The sequence below is a fragment of the Salvia splendens genome, chromosome 13 (genome assembly GCF_004379255.2).
Source record: "Salvia splendens isolate huo1 chromosome 13, SspV2, whole genome shotgun sequence".
NCBI lineage: Eukaryota > Viridiplantae > Streptophyta > Magnoliopsida > Lamiales > Lamiaceae > Salvia > Salvia splendens.
The window spans coordinates 20,189,745-20,215,854 of NC_056044.1; the positions used below are offsets into that span (position 1 = coordinate 20,189,745).

At 37.6% G+C, this 26,110-nt stretch overlaps 3 protein-coding genes across 3 annotated transcripts; 1 reads left to right on the forward strand and 2 right to left on the reverse strand.

Moving 5' to 3' along the window:
• The first annotated feature begins 1,808 nt into the window (after positions 1-1,808).
• LOC121763032 (40S ribosomal protein S6-like) lies at positions 1,809-2,711 on the forward strand. Its single transcript, XM_042159084.1, has one exon. It carries the CDS (start codon positions 1,876-1,878, stop codon positions 2,620-2,622), a length of 747 nt encoding a protein of 248 aa, XP_042015018.1. The 5' UTR covers positions 1,809-1,875; the 3' UTR covers positions 2,623-2,711.
• A 10,309-nt stretch (positions 2,712-13,020) lies between these two features.
• LOC121763043 (NHP2-like protein 1) lies at positions 13,021-14,618 on the reverse strand. Its single transcript, XM_042159101.1, has 5 exons — positions 14,495-14,618; positions 14,251-14,371; positions 14,034-14,137; positions 13,377-13,508; positions 13,021-13,287 (listed from the first exon to the last, which is right to left on the reverse strand). Exons 1-5 carry the CDS (start codon positions 14,495-14,497, stop codon positions 13,261-13,263), a joined length of 387 nt encoding a protein of 128 aa, XP_042015035.1. The 5' UTR covers positions 14,498-14,618; the 3' UTR covers positions 13,021-13,260.
• Positions 14,619-16,218: 1,600 nt separating this feature from the next.
• On the reverse strand, positions 16,219-18,817 carry LOC121763026 (mitochondrial dicarboxylate/tricarboxylate transporter DTC-like). The gene is made up of 6 exons (XM_042159076.1): positions 18,574-18,817; positions 18,147-18,230; positions 17,465-17,526; positions 16,878-17,239; positions 16,575-16,789; positions 16,219-16,492 (listed from the first exon to the last, which is right to left on the reverse strand). The coding sequence occupies exons 1-6, from the start codon at positions 18,688-18,690 to the stop codon at positions 16,436-16,438; spliced, it is 897 nt and encodes a 298-aa protein (XP_042015010.1). The 5' UTR covers positions 18,691-18,817; the 3' UTR covers positions 16,219-16,435.
• Positions 18,818-26,110: the final 7,293 nt, after the last annotated feature.

A 26,110-nucleotide genomic window follows, 5' to 3' on the forward strand; every position in this document is an offset into this window, starting at 1 on the left:
TTTCGGTATACCGTACTTGGTATGCCATACCTTATTTCGGTATACCTTAAAAGTACGGTATACTGAAATATGGTATGGCATACCGCATAAACGGCATGGTAACGGTATCGGAAATTGTCATACCGAAAAATTCGGTAAGGTGTATGTATGACATTTTATCATACCGCAATTTGAGGTACGATATGCGGTATGACATTCTTGGTGCGGTATACCGTACCGCACCACCCCTAAAGGTCAAAAGAGGGCAAACTGTGCAACAGAGAAACACACAAATAATCAAAAGGTCTCTAAAACAAGCAAAACAAAAAAAGCCAAAAATAACCATCTACGAATCTATCACGTCCGGATCAACATATATTTCTTGAATCCCTAAAATTCACATTAATGAAAAGGTTGTGTATTATCTTCTCTCTCAGCTTTTTAATATGATTTATGTTTTCACTTATGTTATTTTTTATCTTTTATGCTTGTCTTATTTTAATTTCTTATCTTTCTTTTTTATTACTGTATTTTATTCTATTCATTATGTTATTGCAAATAATAAAAAAAAGTACTGGATGGACAACTATTTAGCATAATCTAATTTTTTTTGCTGGTATATTTTCTCCTAAGTAACAATTCTGCACCAAAATATGAATCCACAACATGTTGGTCTGACATAAATAAATAGATATTAATCATATGGTAAGACATAGTTTAGTTGGAGATTTTAGGCTATTAAGTTTTACCTTTATTTGTTTGAAATTGAATAATTATATACACAATCACAAGGGGTTGGGTTAGGTAACAAATGCGCAAGTGCGAGAATATATTTTTGAAATATTGGGTTTAATTCACACGAGGGTTTTTTAGTATAGTTATCTTTTGCCTTGGCATGTAGTTCATTTTCCATTATTTTTCTACACATAATCAACTTATATTTTTGCCCTGATTTAGTGGGATGGTCGACGCTGGTGGAGTAAGCTCTGCACCGTCAAGGTGTAATACAAAAAACAAGTAGACACTAAAAGAACAGAAAATAAAAACAAGAAGTCAAACAATGATTTAAGATGATGAGTGAACTGCATGAAAGGTCCCTAACTTTTGGGTTTGTAACACCGGTGACCCCTAAAAAAAACCCCACCATAGGGGTCTAACAAAATATACAATCACAAACTAGGTTTTTTCGGACAATAACACCCTCAGGCCTTGAAAGGGCATTCTCGTCTATTTACTGACGCTGCCTATGCAGGTGCTCTGCATGCACCTGCAACATGCACTGTGGCTGACACCCTACCAATGATATGACCGAAATGTCATATCTTCTCTCCTCTCTCTTCCTCGAAATAATGCAGACGGTTCGCTTCCCATACGCCACCTAGTATGTACTTGCATCGATATTTTATGAAAATTAAAACACTTCTTTTTCTCTTCTCTCCTCTCCAATTCACCTTCACTTTCACTCATTGTCGCTCTCTCATCTCACTCCACTCCATCACTCCATTTTCGCTCCATTTTCGGAGGTTTTCTGACACCATTTTCATCAATGCCGCCAAAACAAAACCGAACTGGTTCCTCTGGAGCGTCCTCCTCCCGTAGTTTGTCACGGTGGAAAAAGCAACCGCCACCGCCACCGTCACCTCCGCCAGCGGCTGCACCTAGACGCGGTCCGAAGGTAATCGACGTTGACCCAAAAACATGGGACATTCGCGATCCTGAGTTGGATTTCTTTGTCCCGGATGAGGAATACAGTAAGTTGTATTTTACAATTTCACAAATCGTTCACTTTAATTCCACCAACCAAGAGATCCAGTCTCTTCCAGAAAGAACCCTAATTTGCTGATACAGCCGACTGTTTGAAAGTAGCAGTATCGCATCTGCGCTGCTCAATCAAAGATGAAGTTCAACATTGCAAACCCGACGACTGGATGCCAGAAGAAGCTCGAGATTGACGATGATCTCAAGCTTCGGGCGTTTTGGGATAAGCGAATCTCCCAGGAAGTCAACGGTGAAGCAATGGGAGATGAGTTCAAGGGGTATGTCTTCAAGATTATGGGAGGTTGTGACAAACAAGGTTTTCCCATGAAGCAGGGAGTGTTGACCACTGGCCGTGTCAGGCTTCTGCTGCACAGAGGAACTCCTTGCTTCCGTGGTTATGGAAGGAGGAACGTGGAGCGCAGAAGGAAGTCTGTTCGAGGGTGCATTGTTAGCCCCGATCTCTCTGTCCTGAATTTGGTGATTGTCAAAAAGGGTGACAACGAACTTCCAGGACTCACTGATACTGAGAAGCCGAGGATGAGAGGTCCCAAGAGGGCTTCAAAGATCCGCAAGCTGTTTAACCTGAACAAGAAGGATGATGTGAGGAAGTATGTCAACACTTACCGCCGAACTTTCACCACCAAAGCAGGAAAGGAAGTGAGCAAAGCTCCCAAGATTCAAAGGCTTGTGACCCCTCTGACGTTGCAGAGAAAGAGAGCCAGAATTGCCGACAAGAAGAAGAGGATCGCCAAGGCCAAGTCGGAGGCTGCTGAGTACCAGAAGCTTCTTGCTACTCGATTGAAGGAACAGAGAGACAGAAGAAGCGAGAGTTTGGCCAAGAGGCGCTCTAAAGCCTCTGCTGCAACTAAATCTGCTGCTGCATGATTGACTTTGATCTGCACATGAATCTTTTATGATGAATGTTGTTGGATCCTTTATATGCCTTTATTTTTAATTTTGGAAAGATTTTGAGATTGTACTGGTTTCTTTCAATTGCATGAGCCACAACATATTAAAAAAAAAAAAAAGAGATCCAGTCTGTGATTTAGGGTTCCAAAAATTGATTCTTTTTGGGAATTTCTTTTGATGTCGTGGCGTTTGGTGCTCTGATTTTTTACTTTATATGTTGTATTTGTTGGTTTAATTTTGGTATTTTTCTAATTTTCTAATAACCCTAACAGAGGAGCATCCCGGGAGGTTTTCCGTTGCTTTTCATCACGGAGGTTCAATCTTCGAAATCAATGAACAGAAGAAGTATGTTGGGGGTCATTTGACATTCTTTGACTCTTGCAACATTAACCAATTCGAGCTCTTAGATCTGTCCAGTATAGTGTTGAGGTTGAGGTATGCTAGGAAAATCGTCTGCGAGTTCTATTACGTTCATTCGAAGTATAGTGATGAGTGTATGGGTGTTGACATAGGAGTCCGTTGCTGCCCATTATTGACGACCCACATCTGACTGTTTTTATCGAAGTCGCGGCCACTAGCACAAAGCTAGTTCACATTTACGTCGTCGAGATTACGGCGGCGGCCGCCTTACTCAAGAAGCGAAAGGAAGAAGCGGATGAGTTTCTAAAATTTCGCAAAGCTTGCAAAAAATCCACAGTGGTCATTGAAGAGATTGACGAAGCCTAAACCGAAAAGGAAGAGACATTAGCTGGAGGAGCAGAGGAAACCATTGTCACCATTATTGATGATTGAGTGGTACACTAGGGATGTTGAGTTTGAAGGGTATTTGACCAAAAGTTTTGAAGACCAACGTCAGCAATGGAAGAGGAAAGATGAGGCAGCTCATAAGAATTTGATGGAAGCATTTGCATCATGTAGTAGTGCAGAAGGAGCACAACCCGAAGCTGCTGTGGTTGAGGTTGAGGGTGGAGAGAATGATGCAGTAGTTGGAGTTGTTGGACGAGGAGACATCCATGCATGCGTGCAAGAGGTAGAGGTATTGTTTGTGATTTATGAGTTACAATATTGGGTCTTCTTGTGATTTATGCTTTATGTTTTGTCTATTGTAGGATGTCCCAATTCCAAGACCGTCATCAGTTGATTCCATGACAAGTCCTCCAACTGGGCAATCATTTCCTACTCCAATGGGGCAATCAATTCTTACCCAATCTGTATCAGATGTACAACCTGAGGTTGAAGCCATAGAAGAAGAAGTTGAAGAAGTTCGAGTAGTTGAACGAGATGTCCACGAATGCGTGGCAGAGGTTACTATACAAATTTGAACTATGTTTATGATTTATGTTTGGTATTCATTTGCAATTTATCTTTTTGTCGATTGTAGGTTGTAGTTCCAAGGGCCCCAATTTCAGATGAACAATGTATTCCAAGTCCTCCGACGAAGCAATCAATTCCTACTCCTTCACCTGCATATCCACGTGACCAAGTTTCCAACTCAGTGGAAGAGCCAAGTGCAGTTGAAGAGAATGTGTACCAACCGAGCATGGAATTTTCAGAGGAACCTCAATGTCAACCGCAGTTGGAAGTTCCCATCATCGAGGACATTTCAGATGAAATGCTAATGTCAAGATTTGAACGTGATGTGCAAGATGGAGCTCCAACGACAGAAGTATCTGATGTGCCGGAAGTAGCACATGATGTACCGGAAGTAGAACCTCCAGATGAGGTATACATTCCATCATTTGAGTGTGTTCCGGACGGCCGCCATCTCCATAACGAGGGACATCCGACTGATGATGAAGATGAGGAGATCAGCCATTTTATCTCGTTGGCACACATGTGCCGAGATGAGCAGCTGTTTACATCCTATTATGAATCCATTTTCCAGCAACAACATGCGTGTCAGGAGCCAGAGAATATAGACCAGCCGGGGGAAGGTGAAGACCCCGACGGGGGCAGGGGAGAAACGGCGGAGGAAGTATTCACCTTATGTGGAAAAGAGGAACACGACAGAGAACCCACTTTGCGAGGATGAAAGTGTGGACGAGCTACAAGATATTAAAGACCTTGAAGATTTGGAGGGTTTGAAGAAGAAAGGTATAAAATATACCCCGTTCAAGCTCCTGCCTAATGAGCTTCCATTGTGGAAGCCTGGTGATGTTTTTAAGCATAGAGATTTCTTCTATGATGTCTAGAGGCAGTATGCAATAATGACCAGACGGCAGGTGCACGTGAAAAAAAATGACGGCGACAAACTTCGTGCCATGTGTAAAGGGCAAGGTTGTGAGTGGTATGTGTACTTGAGGAAGATCGAAACACACAAAGGTCAGGATTATGTGGTGATGAATATGCAACGGGATCACGCACACACATGCTCCCAAGTGTTGGATCAGAAATGGCTCACGACAAAGTGGCTAGGTGAGCGTTACGTGGAGAAGATCAAAGCCAACCCTCACATTCCACTGGCAGCTATATGGCAGTGTGTCGATGAAGATTTTGGGTTGAAGATCGGTAGGATGAAGGCATATCGGGCCAGAGAGCACGCACTGGACGACATATTCGGCTCTGCGGCAACCCAATACAGGAATTTGTTCTACTACAAAGCCGAATTGGAACGGACACACCATGATTCCAACGTGCATATACATTATGAGAATACGAGGGATTCTGGCGTCATAGGGCCGAGATTCCTGAGGTTCTATTGTTGTGTGGGACCATTGAAAAACGGGTGGATGCGGTTATGTCGACCAATTTTTTCTTGGACGCTTGTTTCTTGCGAGGAATGTACAAAGGAAAGCTAATGACAGCAATGAGAATTGATCCCAACAATGGCTGGTGGCCGATTGCTTGGGCTGTGACTGAGGCGGAGAGCTATGTCCAGTGGAAGTGGTTTATAGAATACTTGTCTGATGACCTTGACTTGCATGCAAATGGCCTAAGATATGTGTTTATGTCTGACAACCAAAAGTTATGGTTTATGTGATTTCACTATTACGTATATACTTCAGATGTGATTAAAGTTTAATACTCTATCTGTGATTTTATCAATACATTCAGTACTGTCAGTGTGATTACGTGGTAAATGTGTTATGTTGTGTTGCACTCGGTGACTGGCAGGGTCTTGCAAAAGTGATTCTTGAGGATTTCCCACAGAGCGAGCATCGCTTCTGTGTTTAGCACATATACAACAATTTCAAGAAGAGATTCGTCAGGGAAAAATTTCAAAGACCGGTTGTGGAAGATTGCCGAAAGTACAACCCTCGAACATTATGTGGACAAGATGGATGCTTTGCGGGCTGAGTATCCCCAAGCACATCAGTGGCTTTCTGGGGTTGCTCCCAAAGAAAAATGGGTGAAGGCATTTTTTCCCCGCATACTTGTTGTGATGTGCTCCTCAACAATATTTGTGAGACATTTAATTCAAAGGTTGCATTGGCTTGAGAAAAAGCTATTATCAGTATGTTGGAAGACATTCGAATGAGTCAGATGGAAAGGATTCAAATCAGAGGCCAGTGGATCAAAAGCTACGATCACATAGTCCCTCCTGTTATCAAGGAGCTTGTTGATAAGTGGTACGCGAGGGCTTCTTCATGGAGAGCTACATGGAACGGAGAGGCTTCGTACCAAGTATGAGGGTCGTCTGGTCAATATGTTGTGAACATGCACGATTTTATATGCTCTTGCAGACTGTGGCAGCTAACAGGGATCCTGTGCACTCATGCTATCGCTACAATCAACAAGAATGGTGAGGATGTCACGCGATACGTCTCCCGCTATTATTTGAAATCCACAATGAGGATGCTGTACGAGAATGTCCTTTGCCCAATCAATGGGATGGACAGTTGGCCTAAGAGTTCTGATGGTGGATTGGAATTGGCGCCCCTGAGGACAAAACGACAGCGTGGACGACCGAAGAAACTGAGGCGTGAGGAGCCTCGGATTCATCTTCATGCGAACGGAGGTGAGTCACTGGGACGAACCTTCATCATGAGATGTCGTCGGTGTGGGTAGGAAGGTCATAACAGGAGGACATGCAGCAATGACCCTCGGACAGATGCTCGTTCTGAAGTTGGGGAGAGTTCACAACAAAGTGGGTCGCGTACGACAGATGGGAGTAACTTGCCCGAATAATCAAACAATCACCAACGCCAAGAGGTACTATTCATTAAGTAGCCGCATATATATTCTCTACTCGTACGAAGTGGTTTCTCATATATAATATTATTTGTTGCAGCCTAATGTTACGGCTCCGGGGCCTAGTACTCGGACCAGGGCCATGACTCAGCCTCAGCGCTGTGGCCGCCGCGGTGATCAAGATTGACAACTTTACTTACTGATGCAACAGTGGAAAAGTTATATATTACTCTAAAAACTTGGTCTTTGTTTGGAGGTTTTTGAGATGGTTTTTGTCAAACAGTATGGTGCATGTATGTTGAATGATGGTTTTTGTTTTGGTGTCCGTATGTTGAATGGTTGTTTTTTGGTAAATATTTTGGTGGCAGTGATATGTATGTTTAATTACTCACGTACTTAGTGAAAATTCATGTGATGGAGTACTTCGTTGGTTATTTTTCTGTAGTGTACATAGTGTGTTATTTCATACAAATTTGAATACTTCATTCGTGATTTATGTTATTTCATACAAATACGTCATTCGTGATTTATGTGTATAGTTTGTGTGCCTGATTTGTGACTAATGTTTGATTGTATCATATTCGTATGATATTCGATTGATATTTGATGAGTCTCGTTCTCGGTCTTGGTTACTGGTCAGTATAAGGTGCTTTATTGGATAATATCTGCAAAATAGTTGTTAAAGTGTGCAGGTTGAAGTACTAAATCAGGAGAAAATGTTCAGAAGGAATTCGAGTGAAAAAGCTGCGCAAACTGGTTAGTATGAGCAGAAAATACGCAAACTGATCAGGATGGATGCTACAGAACTGGACACGAGAAGAAAGGACTTGCTTGGAATAATCACCTATCTAAAGAAGGGCAAAATTGTCATTCCACATGAAGAGAAAGCCCTAGAAATTAGGGCAAGCCACCCTATAAATAGGAGCTGAACATAAAGAAAAGGGGGGGGGGGATTTTTGACACCACTTCACTTAGGACTTATCATCACTACTACATCACTTTTGAGGAGAATAGTTCCACTAGCTCTTAGTTCCATCTAAATCCAGCAGCCTGACTTGAAGATTCCGGCCACCTGCCGGCGAGGAGCATCATGCCTGATTCATTCCAGCCGCCATAGTTCCAGAAATTCCTCCAGTTTCAGTTTCCGATGAGCCAAACAATCTTTTACTTGCTTTGTTTTTAAGATTTCTTAGTTTAAGTACTTGTTTTTGCTTGCCTTTGACTTGGATTCCAGTAGCTACTTAGTTGGAACATCTTTTGGGTGATAATCTTGAATGCAATGAAGTTTATTGTGGTTTTATTTTGTGTTTCAGCTTGCTTATTATCTCTTTCTGCCTAGTAGCTAGATCTGATAGTTTTACGTTGATTTCTGTTGTTTAAGTGCTTGAATCTGCTTTGCTTAGTTAGATCTAGTTTTTCCTCAAGTGCTTACAAGTTTTAATCAGGTGAAGTTCCTCAAAAATGCATGGAATTCATTTATGCTTGTTTCTATCACCCTGTCCCGCTGATCAGTTTGCATAGATCTCAGTTTTCTTAGCTTTCGTTCTTGATTTCAAGTTAAATATTGCATTCACGAATTTTCAAGCTTGAGCATTCATCAATGGAGTTTGTCATATCTTGTTAGTTTAGCTTGGTGAAAAAGAAAATGTCACAATCAAAGAATGGGACCACTTGTGTTGCTTTTGTTGCTTTATGCTTTTGTACTTGCACTTTTTCTGCTTTTCTGCACACCCAGCAGATAGTCTGCCAGCATGTCCTTTGATTCCCTTTACCTTTTGTCTAGCCATTTTTAGTAAGTTTCGTCTAGTAGCTTCTCATATGCACACTCGCACCTTAGTTTACACACACATTTTAATTTCTTTTAGCATGCAGCATTTAGAGCCCACCCTGACCTACTGGTCAGGAGGGGTATAGGTTCCATTTCATTTTCCGACTAGGTAAAACTCAACCCCAAAAAAGCGTGGTAGCTAACCAACCGCTCCCAGAATGTCATCGCAAGTGTATCTCGCCTACGTCCATCTCTGTGGGATTCGACCCTTACTCCACTATACTAGCCAGTAGAAGTGGGTTGAGGTATTTTTTTGTTGATAGGGAAGATAGACACAGACCCAACGACACAGCTAGGTCTAGGTACCCTCCTGACCAGTTGACACACACACACAGAGTCATAGTCTCATCTTTTCCCTCTATCAATATTCATATGACATCTGAAAATGGAAAATGTAATCAACATGACAAGATAACGAAAGAGTCAACACTACATAGCTTTGTTACAAAAGTAGAAAAATTACAATGCATAACAACAAGATTGTGATTTTAAACTTTCGGGACATTTTGGTTGTTTTAGCAATTTTGAACGTCAAAGCTTCACACTCGTTAGTTTTCATGGCCAATTGTAACTTCCACGCTTCACACTCCTCAATTTTTGTGCGCAATTTCTCTTCAAGAACACCTTCAATTAACGATTTGGCTCTAAGCTGAGATTCGAATTGGTCTCGTTCAAGTTTCACTCTTTTAAAGTAACTGTCTTGGCTTGGGGATAGACCCGCATCAACCCATGGAAAAACTTGCAATCATCTTCGTGCAGAATACTTTGTCATTAAACTTCCTGCCAACAAAATTAATATAAAAACATAATACATGATTTTAACCTTCCATATTGGGCAACGATAGTAACGTCTACCCAGGTTAGCAGTCGTCCTAGATATCACAAGCTCAGCCTCAAGATCATGATTACAGTTTACAATTTCGGGGCGAGGCCAATTCCAATTGAAGCTTGACCCGTAAGATTGAGAAGAAGAAGAAGAAGAAGAAAAAGAAGAAGAAGAAGAAGAAGAAGAAGAAGACATTGCAACAGGACCTGAATTGAATTCAACATTACAAAATTCAAATCACCATTGCAAGTTCGACGAAACATAGCACAGTAAACCTAAAACCATAAATCGAGTTGACTGACTTGCCAAAATTCCAACCAAAATTGCAATATAATTTGAATCATATGCTAAAAAAATAACAACAAATCACTATTTCTGTCTCAAATGAAATCCCTAAAAATTTGCATACAACTGTAACCCTAAAACCATAAATCTAGTTGCCCGACTTGCCAAAATTCAAACCAGAATTGCAAAATAATATGAATCATATGCTAAAAAAAACAATAACAAATTACTATTTCTCTCTCAAATGAAATCCCCCAAAATTTGCGTAGCACGGTAACCCTAAAATCTTAAATCGTGTTGCCCGACTATGAACCCTAAACCCTTAATTCGTGTTGCCAATCGAGTAGCCTAAAGGGGAAATCTCATACGTTACATGATACAAAATCAACAGAATCACACTAACTCGAGTTAGGGATGGCGATGCGTGGGGTTGACAAGACGAAGAAGAAGAAGAAGAAAACGAAAGGGGAAGAAGTAAGAGGAATGAAATCAATAGACAAGGAGAGATAATATAGTCGCAAGTAAACATCGTAAGAAAGTGGAAAAACAATAGGAAAGTGGAAACAATAGCCTGTATAATTTTAGACATCTCTTACACATCAGGTTGTAGTCACAAAGTAGGTGCGCAGAGTTGTGTAGGTTTGGAGGATAATGAGACTAAATTGCCCTTCAAGCCATTTGGGCATTTTCGTCCGAAAAATGGCAAAAAACACAAGATTTGTGATTGTATATTTTGTTAGACCCTTGTGGTGGTATTTTTTTTGTTAGGGGTCACCGGTGTTACAAACCCAAAAGTTAGGGACCTTTCATGCGGTTCACTCTAAGATGATCAAACAATGAATGGAAATAGGAGTAACTATTTTAGACAATTTTCACTAAGGCAAATATCACATTGGCTCCCCAAATCTAACACTAGCTAGAGCTGTATACATTTACTTGAATAATCCTAAGACTAAGCAAACAACTATTCAATAATGAAATTAATAAATCTCACAAAAGAGATGGATTCATAAGAGTCTTACAAAATACTTAGCATATTCATCTAAGTCTTTCTTTAGAAAATGAGGAAAAACTTGAAAGAAAAGTCATCTTTAAATTTGAAGGAAAAAAACACATTTTCAGAATTCAGATCATAGCTAGGGCATAGTCCAAAATTGGCACATGAACATAATTTGAAAATTAATAGGATAACATTTACAAAAAATATAATACTACTAATTAATAAAAATTCAAACGTAAGGTGACAAATTAAAGTAGTGGCGTGGACTGTGGTGGCGTTAGGTACAAAAGCAAAAGCCAAGTGTATAATGCTTAAGTAAAATTTTAATTAATTAGTCGAAAAGGCGAAATGGAAAAGAACAAAACAATGGTAAAATGCCAACTTATGCTGTGTGGTATTTTGCTTTGACAAGTGGAAACAGCTGTGAGTACCTTCAATTAATATCAGTTCATGATTTTAAGATTTATTTTATCATTTTGGGATATAACAGTTTAAAAATTAATTCTACTTTTTACTGATAAATCTCATATTTCATTAATTTTTTCACTCAATCTTTTAAACTTAATTCTACTTTTTACTTATATTACGGTAAATCTCATATTTCATTAATTTTTTCACTCAAGCTTTTAAACTTAATTCTACTTTTTACTTTTGTTACGGTAAATCTCATATTTCATTAATTTTTTCACTCAAGCTGGTCTATTATAAATTTAATTGTAGTACTAAAAGCAAGACTTACATTCTATTAATTTTTTCATAAACTTTCTTTCACAAAGTTAAACAATTTCTTATAATTCGTTACCAAGTCAAAATGACTTTTTAAAATTGTAGTAGTATTATTTAAGGAGAAATTATAATTTGTTGCTATTTGTATATAGTTATTCTTGTCTCATGGAAAATTGTACTAGTATAATTATCTGTTGAATGAAGCAACGATGAATCTAGCTGGCCATTTTTGAGCTGTATATAAACACCCACAATTTGCTTCATCTCAACACCAATCTCTCTATAGTGTATACACCTTTGGTGTGTGCATTCATAGATATATATATTTCACATTTTTTTCTATACATACAAATGGAGGCCAAGAAAATGATGGTTGCTGCATACATGCTCGTAGTATTGGTGGCGATATCCGCCGTCAATGGTGCCTCCGCCGCTGAAGCTCCAGCTCTGGCCCCTACCTCTGCTGCCCCCGTCTTCGTCCCGACTTGCTTGGCATCCGTCGTCGCTATAGCTTTTGCTCTTCTCTTCCAATAAACGGCGTTGATTACATCTTGAAATACTATTACTTTTTTTTCATGCTATATTACTTGTATCGTCATTGTATGGATGTGGGATTTGTTTGAGCATTTGTTACTAATGTAGCATTCCTTGAATAAAACACACTTGGAATCTTGAACTTTCAATATTTAGCTCTTCACTAGTAGTACAATACATATTGCCAAAATTACTAAGTTTTGACATCATCAAATAGAATGATCTTATAAAAAATAGTTCATGCCCCCTCCGGGCGACTAATTTTTCCTTATTCGGACGTAAAATTGTCATGTCCCCCCCGTTTGCCTCCGATGTCGCCATATCCACCCTAAACATGCTAGTAATATATTCCACCCCTCTGTTTTTAATCCTGGATCCACCAACAATTTAATAGTAAAAACACTTATTTTCTAGAGGAAGAATCGAAACTACTATTCAAGATTGCACAAATCTTCATTTATGTGAACACATTTTAAATTAGTTGAATGTACATTTGAAACTTTGGTTGTAATTTTATGTAATAACATCACTTTACTTATTTTATTTTATTTTGGTTATTCATTTATAATTTACAATCAAGTTATTTTTTTCTTGCTTTAAAAAAAATTTGGCATCAAAACATTCCTACATAGTATATGGTTTACGGTAATGATTTATTTCGAATTAAAAATTAGTCATGACTGACAAAGAAAAGCCGCGACTGGAAATAATAGGGCGCAACATATTCTTTTGGTGCCAGAGATTTGTATAGTGGGCTTTTCTTGATCAAGAAATATTACTACCACATCAAAATGACGTTGGAAGCACATGGTTACAGAAAATTTGAGGTTTAAAAAACCATGTTCCAACTCATAACAGTCCATCTGCACTTCTAACATCATATTTTAATTTACCCAAAGCTCACTAGGTAACAAACAACTACATAATCTAAATCAGCTTATTCCAACCACCACATGCCCCACAAAACAACTGGTTTTTGTTTCGTTTACATTTAACCATAAGCACGCCGGTATTAAAGCATGGTTTGGGAGGAGAGAAATGGAATACCAAAAAACCACAGGGCAAATTTTACTCAATATCAAAGGGCAATCCTCATAACAAGAGACCAAAAAACAAGTTTTCATGACTATAGTGTGGCAATAGTACATAAGTAATCGTATGAATTAGGTTACAGACAGGCAAGAGATAAGCAAAACAACGGCAAGACAATCCCAAACTCACTCAGTCAAAGCCTCAGCAAGAGTTGCTCCAGAGGCCCATCATGCTGGATAAGGCTTTACGCAATCAGATCAGGAGCTTCTCAATTGCATCCTGTGTTACAAATGAATGGTGCGAGAATTCATATTTTGCCAAATAAAAAAATTACTGACTGAGTTGTTTACATCAAAATATTCACTTACCTTCAGTTGCTGAATTTGAGATTTCAACTGGCTTCCCTCATTGCTAGTCACAGAACAGGCAATCACTGGTCTTGTAACTCCACACGCCCGACCAAGAGCTTGCTTAGATGGAACAAACACATACGGCACATTCTGCAATCATATATCACATATCAGTTCATTCAGTCATTCACCAGAAACTACTATAATCAATAGAGACTATCAAGCTAGTTTGCATCAGTCGAAGCAATAGTAGTTACACATAACATCATTCTTATTATAAGTTCATGACATAGAACACTACCATCATTAGAGAATATCAAGCTAGCTTGCATCAGCCAATATAACACTAAAGATAAATAACATCCGGTGAATTACAGTTGTTTGTTACACGATTAATTCAAACAGCCTCCCCATATATTGGAGGCCATTACAATCCTAAACTCTAATCTAAATTCTTTTGACTAAATTCTTTTGAAGTTGTGATTCTGTGTCACTGTAACATAGGCACAGAACAAAAAGCAATCAAACAAACATTCCACTGCATTCAGATAATTCAACCAAAGACCATAACAAGCAAACCAGGTTGGGTAAAAATAACAAATAAACCACTAAACAAATGGTCAAAATTTATAAGTATGCATAAGTAAAAGGCTCAGCAAGCACAACTAAGATTACCTTATCCTCAGCAAGAAGTGGGAGATGAAGAAGAATCTCAAGGGGCTCAGTATCAGCAGCCATAACAACGAACTCAGAAATCCCTCTGTTCAGAGTCTTGGTAGCTGCAACCAAATCACAACTCAGCATTCAAACAAAACCAAATACCCACAGAACTAACAAAAAACCACCAAAACCCAAAAAATTAAGTAACAAACACATGAAAAAAACACCTCACCTTCATTAGCACCCTTTTTGAGCTGCTTGTAATTGGCAGCTTGCTGAACCAAATCGAGAATTGTCATCGACAACTGGCTATCCGCCAAGGGATATGCTTTGGGGTTCACAGCTTCGGCAGTCTACACACAAACAAATTGAGCAAGCATAATCCAAAAAATAGATAAAATGCTAAAGCAATAGATTGCGTAAAACATAAAATACTCAAATTGAGAAACGGAGATTAAAGAACGAACGAATTATACCATGATTATGGCGGATAGCTCTCAAACTAGAATGAATTGGGAGTGCCGAGGATTCAAGAGGAAAAGATTTATAGGGTTTTGAGACCGCCAAGAAGAATTAGGGTCTAGGGCGAGTAGGGTATAAGAAGATTTTAGGGTGAAAATGGGCCTTGGCCCGACAAAAACATGCCTATATTGTATAGAGCCCATAATTTAGTATGAACTATACTGGCCTCTGTAAAGCCCCATATTTTAGCATAATTAAAAAAGATGTCCACGTTCTTGAATGACGCGGAATTTTAATAAAAATTGTTAGATGAAGTAGGTAGACATCTTGAGTAGGATAAACTAAAAATAAAAAATAAACATTTTAAGTGGAACGAAGGAAGTACTTACATCCTAAAAATTAATAGCAACAGACATACATAACGTTTAAGATATTTTAAAAATTAATAGCAACAGACATACATAACTTTTAAGATATTTTTGCACTATTTTCAGACAATTTTACTTTTTTTTCTTAATGAATATTTTAGACAATTTAAATTCTCTTTTGTATTCTCTTATTTGTCATCATTTAAAATGATTTATGTCCAATCTTTCTCCCCTCTATTTACAAACTATGATTATGATGTTTAGTCTCTCTCTCCTCCTCAATTAGTATAGTGAATTTTTGAGATTTCCAACATTGCTCTCAAGTCTCAACCTTTTATTCCACGTCCTCAATTTAATGGTACCAAATAGATCATCAATAATTTTGATGTCGTGGTGAAGAATATTCAATCACGTACAAAGTTCTTGGCAATTGGCATTATTCATCAAAATTTTCCATTTTTCTTATCTTTTGGTGGTTTGTTAATCAAATAATTCAGTTAGAAACTTAAAATTCATCTAACTTTTTTTTTTACTAATGTACGTTAAATTGGCCAAATCATTACAACATATTCAACTTATTCAAAGTCCAGTAAATTGAACTTATTCAGACTCAGAGCGAGGGAGGGATACATGATAGATATGCAACGGAAAATATATTTTTGTAAAATTTACATGATTCATCATCACCACTGTCCATATTCTAATTTTGTCTGTCTTCAGTCTTCACATTAGTTACTTTCGACATTCTTTTACATAGCATCTAGACATGCCCACGGTTCATAAACTGGCGGTTCCGGTTCGGAACTGTCAGTTCCGGTTTCGAGAAATGTGGAACCGGAACCGAACCGTGAGGCTATTTCACGGTTCCGGTTCCGAACCACCGGTTTTTCGGCAGTTTTTTACGGTTTTTCACGGTTCCGAAACGCCGGTTTCCGGCGGTTTTTCGCGGTTCCGGCTAGATTTTATGGTTTTCCGACGGTTTTTCACGGCTCCGGTTTGGAACCGTCCGAAACCGGCGGTTCCGGAACGGTTTCGGTTCGTAAAATTTGAAACCAAAATCGGGCCGTGGTTCAAAATATGGCGGTTCCGGTTCAAGAAAAAAGTCACGGTTCCGGTTCTGCGGTTAACCGCCGGAACCGAAAACCTTGAGCATCTCTAATAGCATCTTTTACAAGCGGACTGATCAGTAGACTCATAGTTTCAATTGATCTTGTTTCAATAAATATTTTAGTCATTGTAGAACTAAGTTAAACAATATTGTTAACATAGACAGATGTTGATAATCTATAGTGAACAATTGCCAATATCGATCACTCACGATACACACAATATTGAAGAAAGCATATTAGAGAGAAGAAGAGAAGAGTATATAATAGAAATCAAGGCAGTATTGATTGGAGTATTATTTAGTGAATTAATGAAACAACTCTTCCAGATTAAGTGAATTGTAAACTTGTCTCCTATCCAAATCTGAATACAATCCAGTTCAGTACAAAAAATCATAAGTATTAATCTCAAAATAATAATCCTTGTATTCCAAACACTATTCTGAAGTTAGAGCTTGAAAACGGGCTTCTCCGGCTCGAGTTACAGCCCGGCCTTCTTCTCAAGTTTCTGGATTTGGTTCAAGAAAATCCAGGTCATCTGCAATGTCGAAAACCAAAGTTAGAAACAAGAATCAATAGTGTCTCTTTCAGTGATTCTTCATGAGAGAAACAGAATATACCATGACATGAGGAGCAATCCTGACACAGTATACTGGAAATCCAGTGTAAAATTTGAAGGGTCCTCCTGCTTTCAATGTCTTCATGGTACAGTCGAGAGAGCCCGTGTAAGGATACTTCCCTTGAGCATCAGGTTGCATTTTCTGGATTTGGGTTTTCACGTAGTCAAAGGGCAAACTGCAGGCTGCAGCGAAGAAACCTGATACCGAACTGGCCCCTGGGAAAAGATGGAGGAAAAGCTATCAACTCTGTCAAGAATCGAGACTAAAGGAAAGAACTAGGTGCATGTGAAAAGAGTATCCTACCTACGACTGTAGCAGTTTCGCCAAGACCAAGAGTATCCTTGCAGAACTCCACACTTTGATCGTACGAAGCAAGCATACCCATGTTGAGCGCCATAGCCCTCACCACAGTTGGACCGGCACCTTTCCACAGAGCTAGCACTCCTTCATCAGCAACAATACGGTAAAGGGCATGAAATGCGTTAGTATAATTCCTTCGTTGCGCAGCAGGTAGTGTTGCATCAGCTTGCATACGAATGAGTGCCAAATCAGCAGGACTGCCAACACATGCCCCGATTGCTCCTGCAGTCAATCCACATAGAGCCTTCTGGTAAAGAGGCAACGGCTTCCCATCATTAGCCTCTATTGCTTTGTTTGTCAAAATCCTACCACGCAAAATACAAGTTCCAAAATAAGCAAATGCCACTTGTTAAACTGAAATCTTGAGTTTTCTCCATTCAAAAGACGCCTATTGTTAAAACGGTTCATTTGATGAAAAATGAGTTGTAGTTAGCAGATATCTAACTTAAGCAATATAAGTGCATAACAAGATGTGTATGACTCACTAGTTTGATTCCGTTGAGCAACAAAGATCAAAATAAATATCTCACCTGAACGACCCAAGACGAGCAGTTGTATATGTTGCTTGCCTAAGAAGCCCAGCAGACAAACCCTGCAGAAACAAATAGCATTAAAAAAATGAGTCCAGTAGCAAAGCAAATACCAACAGTGACAACTGAATTTACATGAAACAGAAGTGCCTACAGCCTTCCATCTTAAATCAATAACCATTGTGGCTAAAACAAAAGTATTCCTTATGCTACAATAGTTAAATATAACTGCTGGTATTAAGTAAATAAGAATTAAAACAAAAGTATTCCTTATGCTACAATAGTTTAATATAACTGCTGGTATTAAGCAAATCAGAATCTAAAGGAGTGAGGCTTAAATGTATCTGGGATAAAAACAGAGATGCAATGGCAAAATTACTCAACCAAAATTGACAAGCCAAAATACTCAGGCAATACTGATTGATCTATGGAGTGATGTCCCAGACATTTTCCATCATTATTTGGGGACTTATTGCTTATGAAAACCTTTCACTCATCAATTGTAAACAATTCTAAAATCAAAAGACCCCGTACTTGGAAAGTGCAAAAGAGAGTTTCAGACGATTCCATGGCTCGATTGGGGGTAGTACTATAATGTAAGACAGATGATCTAACATTTGCTTCAATCTCAAAACAGCCATCGGCCTACAAAGAAAACACAAAAAAAGATACCCAAACAAACCTTGTAAAAGGCACCAATACCATCGTTTTTAAGCATGTTCTTGGTCACCTCACCAGCTGATCCTTGGCCAAGCTGTATTCTCACCTGAAAATCAAAACCACAACCTCACAAATCAAGATCAACATTCAATACCCTTCAGCTGATACTCCAAAAGAAACACTCATCACAAACATTCTCTAACCCCATAAACAACAGATCTATAACCCATGGCAGTGGCAAGGGAAACAAACAAGAACATCCACAAAGACACCGAACCCTTAACAAGATTCAATTTTTAGATTCAAAAAGCATAACCCATTTCACCTAAGATCTATCACCATGCCAAAAACCCAGCATTCATCTACAACAACTAAAAAAACAATCTTTATCAACTCATAACTGCAGTTTACTCGAGCAAGCATGTGATATAAAACACAAAATTGGATACCTTGATCATATCGATAGGCTGAATAACGCAGGTAGCGAGCATTCCAGATGCACCCCCATTAACAAAGGGCTTCACCGTGGGCCAAACTCCAGCTGACTTCGGGTTCTCGGCGGCCATTTTTCTCTTTTATTTTCCTTCTCTCTAGCTTTCCTCGGCCAAAATGGGAGATGACTAGAGAGAGAAAGAGTGCACCGAGGTGAACAATTCGAGGGCCTTTTGTGTGAAGTCCAAGTGAATATGGCAATATGCAGAGGGTTTTTAAGGCCGCCATCTCAAATTTACTTTATTTCCCAAGTGTTAAATTTGTCTCTTTTCTACATGAACTCACTCATGTCATGACGATGAATTAGTAGGAAATATACCTAATAAATGTTCTAATACATGTATTCCTCAATTTGGTATTTCTGGATTTTGATTTCAAACCAATTAATAATCCAATTTGAGAACGAAAAATGGTTTCTTGTATTTATGTTGGTCCCAAACTATGCTCCTTTTTCCCTCTTATTACAAATGTTTTTAAGAAATAGCTCCCATAAATATATGAACTAATCAATATATTTTATTTGAGCTAATAAGGATATGCTACTATACTTTAGTTATTAAGTATGTATAAATTTTAGAAGAAAATAAACTTGATAATAATAATAGGTAGTAGGAGTATTATTTATTTAATTATTGACCTCAATTTTCATGCTCAATTCTTTGTTGCCATCATTTTCATTTATGTATGTTTACTTGAAAAAATCGCCCTCGACGAAGGGCTGAGAATCAAAGAAAGCTATGATCTATTAATGTATTATATGGTTTGGGGTAAAATTAATATTAAAGTAAAATTTAGGGATGATAACAAAAATGAGCAATATTAAAAGAATAAATGTTTGCACTTTTCGAGAGGCCCAACTTGGCTGACCAATCTACATCATTTGTTTAGTTATTATACAAACACTCCTACACTTCTTAAAATCATGTTTTCACCCCTTTGGATGTGGAAGGTCTATATTTGGATAGCTAAGTTGAGGTCAACTTCTTTTACTTGGTCATTTTCAGGATGTCCTTTCAATATTTTGTTTTTCAAGTATGTAAATTTGGGAATAATATTAGATAGAATTCTATTTTAAAAATTTGTCAACACATTTTCAACATAAATATATAGAGGTAGATAAAATTTCATAACAGAAGATCAACACGATTTCGAAGCAGTGGCGGATCTAGGGGGCAGGAATGGGCGATCGTCCCCTCCCGGTTATTCGGATAGCCTAAACTTTCCCTTGAATCGAGCCAAAAATAGCATATCCGCCCCCTCCGTGGAGTGTAGAAATATATTTGCTTTCAATAAATATTAAATAAAATGTAGTAGCTTAATGGTTTGATTGTTTGGTTGTTAACCTAGAGGACTCAATCCTCCACAAAAACATATATGTTTTCCATTCTTTACTTTTTTTTTATTTTACCAATTCATATTTCTTCTTATTATCAAAATAATACCTTTACATACTTTATGAAATCTAAACTTTTACTTATTTACATATATTATGTTGTTATATTTATTCTTTAGTTAAAATCATTTGTAATCTTGTGTTAAAGTTTTTTGTCCTAAAGTACTTATAATTTGTGATTCATGCATCTTCTCTATATAACAAAATAAACATTTTAAATATTTTTGAAATCTAAATATTTACTACTCTACTTATATCACTTTTGTATATAATATTTACAATGATTTTAAATGTATATAATAATTACCATAATTTTATATTTTAAAATGAATAATACATATTTGCAAGCTATCATACATGTTTATATTTTATTAACGAAGCTAGTGCTACTTAAATATTAATATAATATTATTTATTTTAGTATTAAAATTAATATTAAATATAATATTTAATTTTAAGTATTAAATTTATTAATATTTAATATTTAAATTTCCCCCCTCCCCGCCATTTCCAGGTTCTGGATCCGCCAATTCGAAGTAAATATATAGAAGGTTGTAGAGGAGTGATCAGTGTTTAACTAATTTTAAGTGTATAACTAAAGAACAAATCTCAGCCATAGATCTTAATACTCCAAATTAATTTTATGGCTTAGCTATTTTTACATGTTTTAAATAAAAAGTAATTAACAAGGGCATTTTTGGAAACCATATTCAACTCCAACCGTCTCCTTCAAATTTCCTACTCCAATTTCAGAAAAAATGGGGCATCTATTCACACTCCTTTTCCTCTCCCCTCACTTCCTCCTCTCCCCAGCCTCCGCCGCCGAGCTCAACACCACCCGCCGCGCCCTCGCCGGCGCCGATAATTGCAACATTTTCCGCGGTAAATGGGTGTACGACGCCTCCTACCCGCTCTATGACTTCTCCTCCTGCCCCTTCATCGACGACCAGTTCAATTGCCTCAAATACCGCCGTCCAGATTGGAATTACCTCAAGTACCGGTGGCAGCCTTTCTCCTACAACCTAGCTAGGTAATCAATTGATTCAATTTCTTTTGATCATCGCTTTTGGCGAAGCAGCGGCAGGCGGACGGAAGTGGCAGAGGAAGCCATGGATGAACCACGAAAGCTTCCGCGGTCCCAGCGATCGCCTCGTGAATCCAACGGCTGAGCATTCGCTTCCAGTTCCTAAATTGCCTATTTAGTTTCAAAATCTGGCGATTTTGCTCTGTTCGTGTAGGTGTGATCCTACTGCTAAGAGAAACTATCATTTGTATGGTGATATTGTTTCTTTTGATACGACATACTCAACAAATAGGTATGTGCACACTAATTATTATTTTTCACTTCAGTGAAGTATATTGAGCATATAGTGATGTATACTGTGCATTACAGTGATGTATATTTCTGCATGCTTATAGTGTATTGTTTTTCATTTTAGGGAAGTATATTGAGCAATTAGTGAACTACAATACAGTGAAGTGTATTGAGCATGCCTTGACATTGTGTATATTGAGCATATAGTGATGTATATTGTGCATTACAGTGATGCATATTTCTGCATGCTTATAGTGTATTGTTTTTCATTTTAAGGAAGTATATTGAGCAATTAGTGAACTACAATATGCTTACAGTGAAGTGTATTGAGCATGCCTTGACATGGAGTATATTGAGCATATAGTGATGTATATTGTGCATTACAGTGATGTATATTTTTGCATGCTTATAGTGTATTGTTTTTTTATTTTTATTGAACATTCAGTGAAGTATACTGAGCATGCCTTATAGTGTACTATTTTTATTCATTTAGTGAAGTATATTGAGCATTTAGTGAACTTAGTATATGCTTATAGTGATGTATTTTGAGCATGCATTGTAGTGTACTGTTTTTTTCATTTCAGTGACGTATATTGTTCATATAGTGAAGTATATTCTGCATATATTGATTTTAATATGTAGGTACTGTATGATATTGGTGATGAATTGCGAGATGTCGCAATCTGCTTCGGCTTCGGAAAAGGGCACGCCGGCGTCGCTGAAGTCGACGTAGAGGTTGGCGACGATGCGGCCGACAAGGGGGTAGTATATGGAGAGGACCTCCGATAGGGATTTTTTCAACTGTTTTGTCAGAGAATTTTGAATTTGGCGTGTAAAAGTAGACGAAGGGAATGAATGTTGTAAATGCACGTTGATCAAGAAATGAGAGTTGGTATTTTTGATTATCTGTAAATTTTGTTATTGTTTTTTTGTTTTCTGTAAATCTTTTGGTTAGATTCATTGTAAGATAAAGAAGAATAGATGTATATTAATATGAGCAAAATATGTGTTTGATGAAATGTCACAATGAGTTCATTATTTGTTGCTCAACATATTACTACTGCTATTTCTTAGTTTTTGCACAACTTATTACAAGTGTCATTTCTTGATTGTTGCTCAACTTATTACTACTACCATTTATTGATTGTTTCTCCACATATACAATAATTCGTTATATTAATGGAATGATGTGTCTGTGATATATGCGTATAGTGATCTATCTTCTTCATATCAGTGAAGTAAAAACATGCTCAGAGTGATGTGTTCTACGGTTAAGTGATGTTTCTGTGATATAAGCATATACTGATCTATTTTCTTCATATCAGTGAAGTAAAAACATGCTTAGAGTGATGTGTTCCACGGTTAAGTGATGTTTATGTGATATATGCGTATAGTGATCTATTTTGTTCACATCGGTGAAGTAAAAACATGCTTAGAGTGATGTTTTCCACGGTTAGAGTGATGTTTCTGTGATATTTTCTTATAGTGATCTATTTTGTTCACATAAGTGAAGTAAAAACATGCTTAGAGTGATGTGTTCCATGGTTAAGTGATGTTTCTGTGATATATGCGTATATTGATCTATTTTCTTCATATCAGTGAAGTAAAAACATGCTTAGAGTGATGTTTCTGTGATATTTTCTTATAGTGATCTATTTAGTTCACATCAGTGAAGTAAAAACATGCTTAGAGTGATGTGTTCCACGGTTAAGTGATGTTTCTGTGATATATGCGTATAGTGATCTATTTTCTTCATATCAGTGAGGTAAAAACATGCTTAGAGTGATGTGTTCCACGATTAAGTGATGTTTCTGTGATATATGTGTATAGTGATCTATTTTGTTCACATCAGTGAAGTAAAAACATGCTTAGAGTGATGTATTCCAAGGTTAGAGTGATGTAAAAACATGTTAAGAGTGATGTATTCCCTAGTTAGAGTGATGTGTCTGTAATATTTTTTTATAGTGATCTGTTTTGTTCACATCATTGAAGTAAAAAAATGCTAAGAGTGATGTGTTCCATGGTTAGAGTGTTGTTTCTGTTATATTTTCTTATAGTGATCTGTTTTGTTCACATCAGTGAAGTAAAAATATGGTAAGAGTGATGTGTTCCACAGTTAGAGTGATGTGTCTGTGATATTTGATTATAGTGTTCTATTTTGTTCACATCAGTGAAGAAAAAACATGTTTAGAGTGATGTGTTCCACGGTTAGAGTGATGTTTCTATGATATTTTCTTATAGTGATCTATTATGTTCACATTAGTGAAGTAAAAACATGCTTAGAGTGATGTATTCCATGGTTAGAGTGATGTGTCTGTGATATTTTCTTATAGTGATCTATTTTGTTCACATCAGTGAAGTAAAAACATGCTAAGAGTGATGTATTCCATGGTTAGAGGTCGCTGGTTTCGAGGCGACGGCGATGAAAAGGTTGAATCGCGCGAATTTTGCAAAAGAGAGAAGAGAGGTTGAATCGCGCGACAAGGTTTTTTCAAATGAGAGCATTTAATTTTGTCTGTGAAGTGACCATTATACTCCCGCCTTGTTATAGTGAAGTAAATTTGTGATAAGAATGAACTGATTCTCCTTTAAATTCAAAAATCACATGTATTAATACTAGCAATTGATTTTCTTGATCTTGTAGCTGTGATTTGTTCTCTAGTTATGTACTTGCCCTAGATCACTACTCTAAGGTTGTATGCCTAATTTTTTTTCATTAACAAGAAGAATAACTTTTATTCATAAAATATTAATTTTATTTATTAAAATAATATATCCGACTTTTATTCACAAAAATTATAATTTTTATTCATAAAAAAATAACTTAATTTATAAAAACCATAACTATTTTTAATAAAATAGTACTCCATAAATTTTATTTGTAAAAACAATCCTTTTCAATTTTATATTTTAAAAATCATATGATCTCTTTCTTGTAAATAAAATATACTACTACATTTAAATTTATCAATAAATTTTATATTAAATGTGTAAAGAATAAAAAAAAATCATATTGTCGCCCCCACCCCATGAAATTCTAATTAAGACTTTAAATAATCTAATCAAACCTAAGCCATTAATTGCAAGCTAAATTAATTTTAATAATCTAAGATATCTTTCTAAAAAAACATAAAAGTGCTGCGGAAAATATTACCCCGTACAACAGCTCCCTTTGCAGTGGTCGGCGCAACTGAAAAATAAAGTTGTTCGCTGAATATTGAACAATAATTCAGGCAAGATAAAATTAGTGATGCAGCGAGTATGCCCCATGTGTTGTTCAGAATATGGGGATAGTTAGGCATGCACAAACCGGCCCGGCCCGCCGGTTCATGAACCGGAACCGTGCCCGGAACCGGCGGTTTGAACCGGTAGGCGGGTTGAAGGGTCGGAAGGGCCGGTTCAGGTTCGGCAATATATTGAACCGTGAACCGGCGGTTCAAAACCGACGGTTCGGCGGTTCGAACCGCCGGTTCAAAGGGTCGAACAGTGTTTCGTAGGTTAGGGGTTCGTAGGGTTCGCGTAGGGGTTTAGGATAGCCGTTGGAACCGGCGGTTTGCGGGGTAAACCGCCGGGTTGAGGGGTAAACCGGCGGTTTGTAGGGGTAAACCGGCGGTTCGGGAGCCGGTTTCCGACGGTTCCGGCGGAAGGTCCTCAGGTGTGGTCAGTGAATTAGATTTATATTTTGAATCACTCTTTTCCTTTGGTGATGAAGGTCCTACTCCTCCCGCCCAAATCGACGTCCTCGATTGGTGGGGAACCCACGAGAAAGATTTTCCCATCCTTGCTTCAATGGCCAAGGAGATTTTTTCTGTTCCGGCTTCCACCGTCGCCGTCGAGTCCGCTTTTAGTGTTGGCTCGCGCGTTTTGGATGAATCAAGAAGTAAGCTCTCGGCGAAAAATATGGAAGCCGTGATGTTACTTGATGATTGGGCCAAAGCTGACGTCCGAGAACAAGAAAATGATTGGAATGACCGCCAAGAGGGATCACAAGATGAATTCACCGGGGATGAAGATTAGGCCAACCGTCAACCGCCGCCGGCCAAGCCAAATAGGTAAGTAAGGTAAGAGAACTACGTGGACTTTGATTCCCTAATGCAAATGAGCAATTGGGATACGTAGGCACCTCAAATTAAATTTTTAATTTAAGTTGAGCTCAAATCCTTTTTCTTTTATTTCTTTTTTTTCCCATTAATTCCTACTTTAAAAATATGCAAATACAATTACATAATTGTATTTGTATATACTCTAGTCGATGAAGTATATTTCTCTATACGGCTAAATGAGGGAAACTTTTGACAATTCTACTATAATTGTTGATTGTTAGACGAAACTCAACATTTAAAGTTGAATTGCTAAAGGTGTCCTTAATTTAGTTATGTAGAAAGATCTTCTTCGCCGGTTAAGAGTATATATATAATACACTTATACGTTTAAGAACTTCAACGTCGTTTCTTGTCATTTGTAATTAGTTCTTCACTAGTAGTCTCATTTGTATTTAAATTTTGTTTAAGACTTCAAGACCGCCATATGTTTTCAATTTGTAATTGTTGTAACTTGTAACGTGTAATTTGTAAACATGCAATTTCAATAAAATTGCAACTTTAGCCGTATTCTTTTCAATTTTATTTACTCACATTTCATACAAAAACAAACTTGAAAAGTGTAATGTAATTTGATTAAAATTGAAAAGTTGAAAAATGCAAAAAAAAAAAAAAAAATTCGTCGAACCGGCCCGGAACCGGCGGTTCAAGCTGAAAACCGGCGGTTTTGAACCGCCGCGTAAACC